Here is a 3,497-nt window from a genome sequence, read left to right as displayed (position 1 = left end):
GAGCCTAAAGATTTTCCATTTAGGGTGATAGTAACACACTGCATAGGATCAAGGTTTTAGAGGCAAATGGAATAGGATTCCCAAGTCAATCACGCTAAAGGACACGCTACATTGGTGACTAGATGTTGTGGGAAGTAGTACAGGGTACATCAATTTAGTAGGCAAGCATGAACAAAGAAGCTAGTCTGAGAGAGTAAGATTCACAAAGGAACTTGGAACATGTGAACATTAGAAAGTAAAGGGTTGAAATTAGTAGAACGCTGAGTAGAACATGTGAACAAAGAAGCTAGTCTGAGAAACTTCCTTCTCGGGGACGGCAAAGCACACAGAATGCTCACTGCTAGCCTGTATTAGATCCAATCACTAACTATATGAATTTTACAATACATGAGAAATATTGAGCAGAACAGATATCAGAGTATGAAGATACCTGAGATATCATGATAACATTAGCTCCTACATCTTTCACTGCATCAAAGATGGCACTAGCTGTACCAGGAACGCCACCCATTCCGGTTCTGCAAAAAGAAAGTGCACAGTATAAATGGGAAAGGAAGTTAGTTAAAGGCGACGCATAACACTACAAAAAGATAAGCAGCATTATCATTGCAATACAAGCTCACCCCTCAACATTTACAATGGCCAAATTGCAAAGTCTTTGACAAGAGATTCCAATCTCTGACCATCTTCAAACTCATTGACGGAATCCCGACATATCATCGTTCCAGGTGCTGAGAGATTGAAGACATTTCTTATAACAATTGGAATGTCATATTGCATCACTGGAATGATGGCCCGGGGATGTAAAACATTTGCACCAAAGTATGACTGCACAAGCATGTAAATTTTGTTGTTAAACATGCAAAATAGTAAGTATCAGCAATTTTGACAGGTATTAAAAGATATTCAAGTTCACCATTTCCCAGGCCTCTTGATAAGACAAAGTCTTCAGTACCACAGCGTCACTAACTGCAGAAGAAAGGTTCTTTAGCAATCCAATCCAACCCCAAATTAACATTGCTATTAAAATTTCCAGTCCAAAAATTGGGATTAAGTAACTATCATCAGAATAATTTTACAAGCTACATAACTGACATTCGAAGAGACTATTTGGACCAGAGAAGTTCTCAGAGAAAGAAATCTGTAAAAGATTCTGTTGCATGACCAGCTGCAGTACATTAAACATTTAAGTCAACATAATATGTAAAAAAATTATGTTCGTACAAAGAACCCCCACAGGTAATAACAGGGAAAAAAATTAACAAACACCTCATATTCAGATAAATAAAGAAAAGGATAAAGAAAAACAATAGGGATTATATGTTGCAGCAAAAGGGAAAACGATAGTTTGCAGCATTTTAGCCAATTTTCTGCATCAAGAACTTTTACATGAAAATAGTGGGGGGGGGGGGGGGGGGGGGGGGGGGGCATGATAAACCACATCACAAGGTTTTTGTGATGTTCATCAGCATTTATTAGAACTGTTCATTTTTTTCTTTTCCTCCGAAATTTATCTGCTTAATATACATCTTGGCTCAGCACCTGGAGGGTGTTTTTTTCCTTGTTCTCTTGTTTCATGTGTCATCACCGCCCTATCCAATGGTAATTTGGCACAATTTCTGTGCTTAGACTTTGCACATAACATTATATTATTCTCAAGAAGATCTTGCAATGTAACAATTCGTAAAATATTACAAGATTCTTAAAGATCTCATGAGCAATAAAAATTGATAGCAGTCCCAACTTAAAAAGTCCATATTATAGACAAAATAAAGTATTGCTTACTCATAGAAAAGCAAATAATTAGTGTAATCATTACAGTCACCTTCAACACCTTCTTTAAACAATACCATGAATGTCAAGCTTCACTCATTACATTGCACGACAAGAAGTGTAACATATTAGCATTATTTTCGTTTTAATTTTGGATGCCAGTACCGATCATCCACCTGCCAACTGCTTTCTATCTAAGGCGTAAAAAAGGAGAAAACAATTTCATAGGGCATGCAAGACTAAGATAATATCACAAAGATATGAAAATTGAGTTCATGTGACATCCAAAGGGACAAATTTGATACCTATATATATTGCACGAAGCATTGCTTTAAGGTTATTGATGTCATGATGCAACCATGATAAGAAACTAGCAAGAATATCCCCTTCAAATAGATCAAGTGTTGTTAGCTTGTGCTTTTCTAGAACAGCATCCAATGTAGTTATATAAGAATCATCCTGTGACTGTGCCTTGTAGATAAGATCATACATCATATCTGTCACCTTTGACATAGCAGACACTACAACCAATTTTCTTTTTGAATCATCATTAATAATTATCTCCGCAACATTCTGAATTCTTTGGGAGCTTCCCACACAGGTACCACCAAATTTATGAACAGACCAGGTGCCACCTTGTTGGAGCTGAGCTTTTTCTTTGGATGTTTCTCGTACAACATCTGCCAATGCAAAGTGAGGTATATAAATACAATCCAATTATAAAGTTATACTTTGAAACATTATACGATGAGTTCAATTTTCAAAAAACATAATTTGAAACTGATGAATAGTATGGAATTAACCTGTAACTGAAGCACGAATGTGAAAGGTTGACACCTTCCTTCTACTCCATTGACAAATAAAACCCATTCTGAAACTACAAACAAAGGCTAGCATCTTCAGGAGTTGACAAACAATAGAATAAAGTGCACGTGAATTAAAATATATGCAGTGGAGATTCACTTGACTCTGAATTGCAATTTACAACATAGCACTGCAAATTGTTTCAGTAGAAAAAGAAAAGGGGGAGAAAAAGAAAAGAAAAAAGAAAAGAAAAAAGAAGTCTTGTGAAGAAACACTGGAATAGAAATTGACCTGTAAAATAGATTTTAGCAATACATATCCACATAAATCAACCACCCAAACAGAAAATTAAGTCCTGATAGCATATTAAGGGTTTAGACCAAGATGGAACACACAGCTTTGTCATAGTGCAGCCTTCCTCTTACTGATCTTTTTTAAAGAACTTTTGTTAGCATATTGGGGGTTGAGACCGAGATGGAACACACAACTTTGTCATAGTGCAGCCATGTTGAATCAGCTGGTCATGTTGATTTTGTTTTTGACCCCAAAAAAAAAAAAAAAAAATTGCAAATATATACTTCTTACAATTAATAATGTAATTAGCAGAGTGTTCTTGCTGCCATTTCAAGGTGTTTATAAACGTCTTCTATTCATGAAACGGCACCGTTTTGATTAGAGAAAAATGCGACGTTTATGAAACGCCGTTAAATATTACAAACAGTGGCGTTTTAAAAAACGCCGTTAAACATACGCCTCCAAAACTGATATTTCCTGTAGTGAAGTAGAGAAAATCAATCTGCATCTGTCCGCCAATTCGGCGAATGTGGATTGAGCGGATTGGTGGTTTGGCGGATGGATGCAAATCGGTTTGGTGGTTTAAAATTTTATAAATTTTTAACATAATTCAACTTGTGCACTTC

General features: G+C 36.1%; 1 protein-coding gene across 1 annotated transcript; it reads right to left on the bottom strand.

The window, feature by feature from the left end:
- Positions 1-249: 249 nt before the first annotated feature.
- On the bottom strand, positions 250-2,643 carry LOC145813796 (bifunctional aspartokinase/homoserine dehydrogenase, chloroplastic-like). The gene is made up of 6 exons (XM_082909912.1): positions 2,577-2,643; positions 2,079-2,453; positions 917-969; positions 638-828; positions 431-518; positions 250-345 (listed from the first exon to the last, which is right to left on the bottom strand). The coding sequence occupies exons 1-6, from the start codon at positions 2,641-2,643 to the stop codon at positions 250-252; spliced, it is 870 nt and encodes a 289-aa protein (XP_082766038.1).
- Between the last annotated feature and the right edge of the window lie 854 nt (positions 2,644-3,497).

This window comes from Camellia sinensis, chromosome 2 (assembly GCF_055761805.1).
Source record: "Camellia sinensis isolate YWXY chromosome 2, ASM5576180v1, whole genome shotgun sequence".
In the NCBI taxonomy this organism is placed as follows: domain Eukaryota; kingdom Viridiplantae; phylum Streptophyta; class Magnoliopsida; order Ericales; family Theaceae; genus Camellia; species Camellia sinensis.
The sequence above is the reverse complement of the archived record's forward strand: the minus strand, read 5'-3'. Positions and strand labels throughout refer to the sequence as shown.

Bases quoted from the DNA above. Each gene is read 5' to 3' on its own strand.
- LOC145813796 (XM_082909912.1), bottom strand. From the start codon at position 2,643: ATGGGTTTTATTTGTCAATGGAGTAGAAGGAAGGTGTCAACCTTTCAC. The intron at 829-916 runs GTGAACTTGAAT...ATGCTTGTGCAG, and splicing joins ATCAAGAGGCCTGGGAAATG to TCATACTTTGGTGCAAATGT. The intron at 519-637 runs GTAAATGTTGAG...TTCTTTTTGCAG, and splicing joins GACTTTGCAATTTGGCCATT to AACCGGAATGGGTGGCGTTC.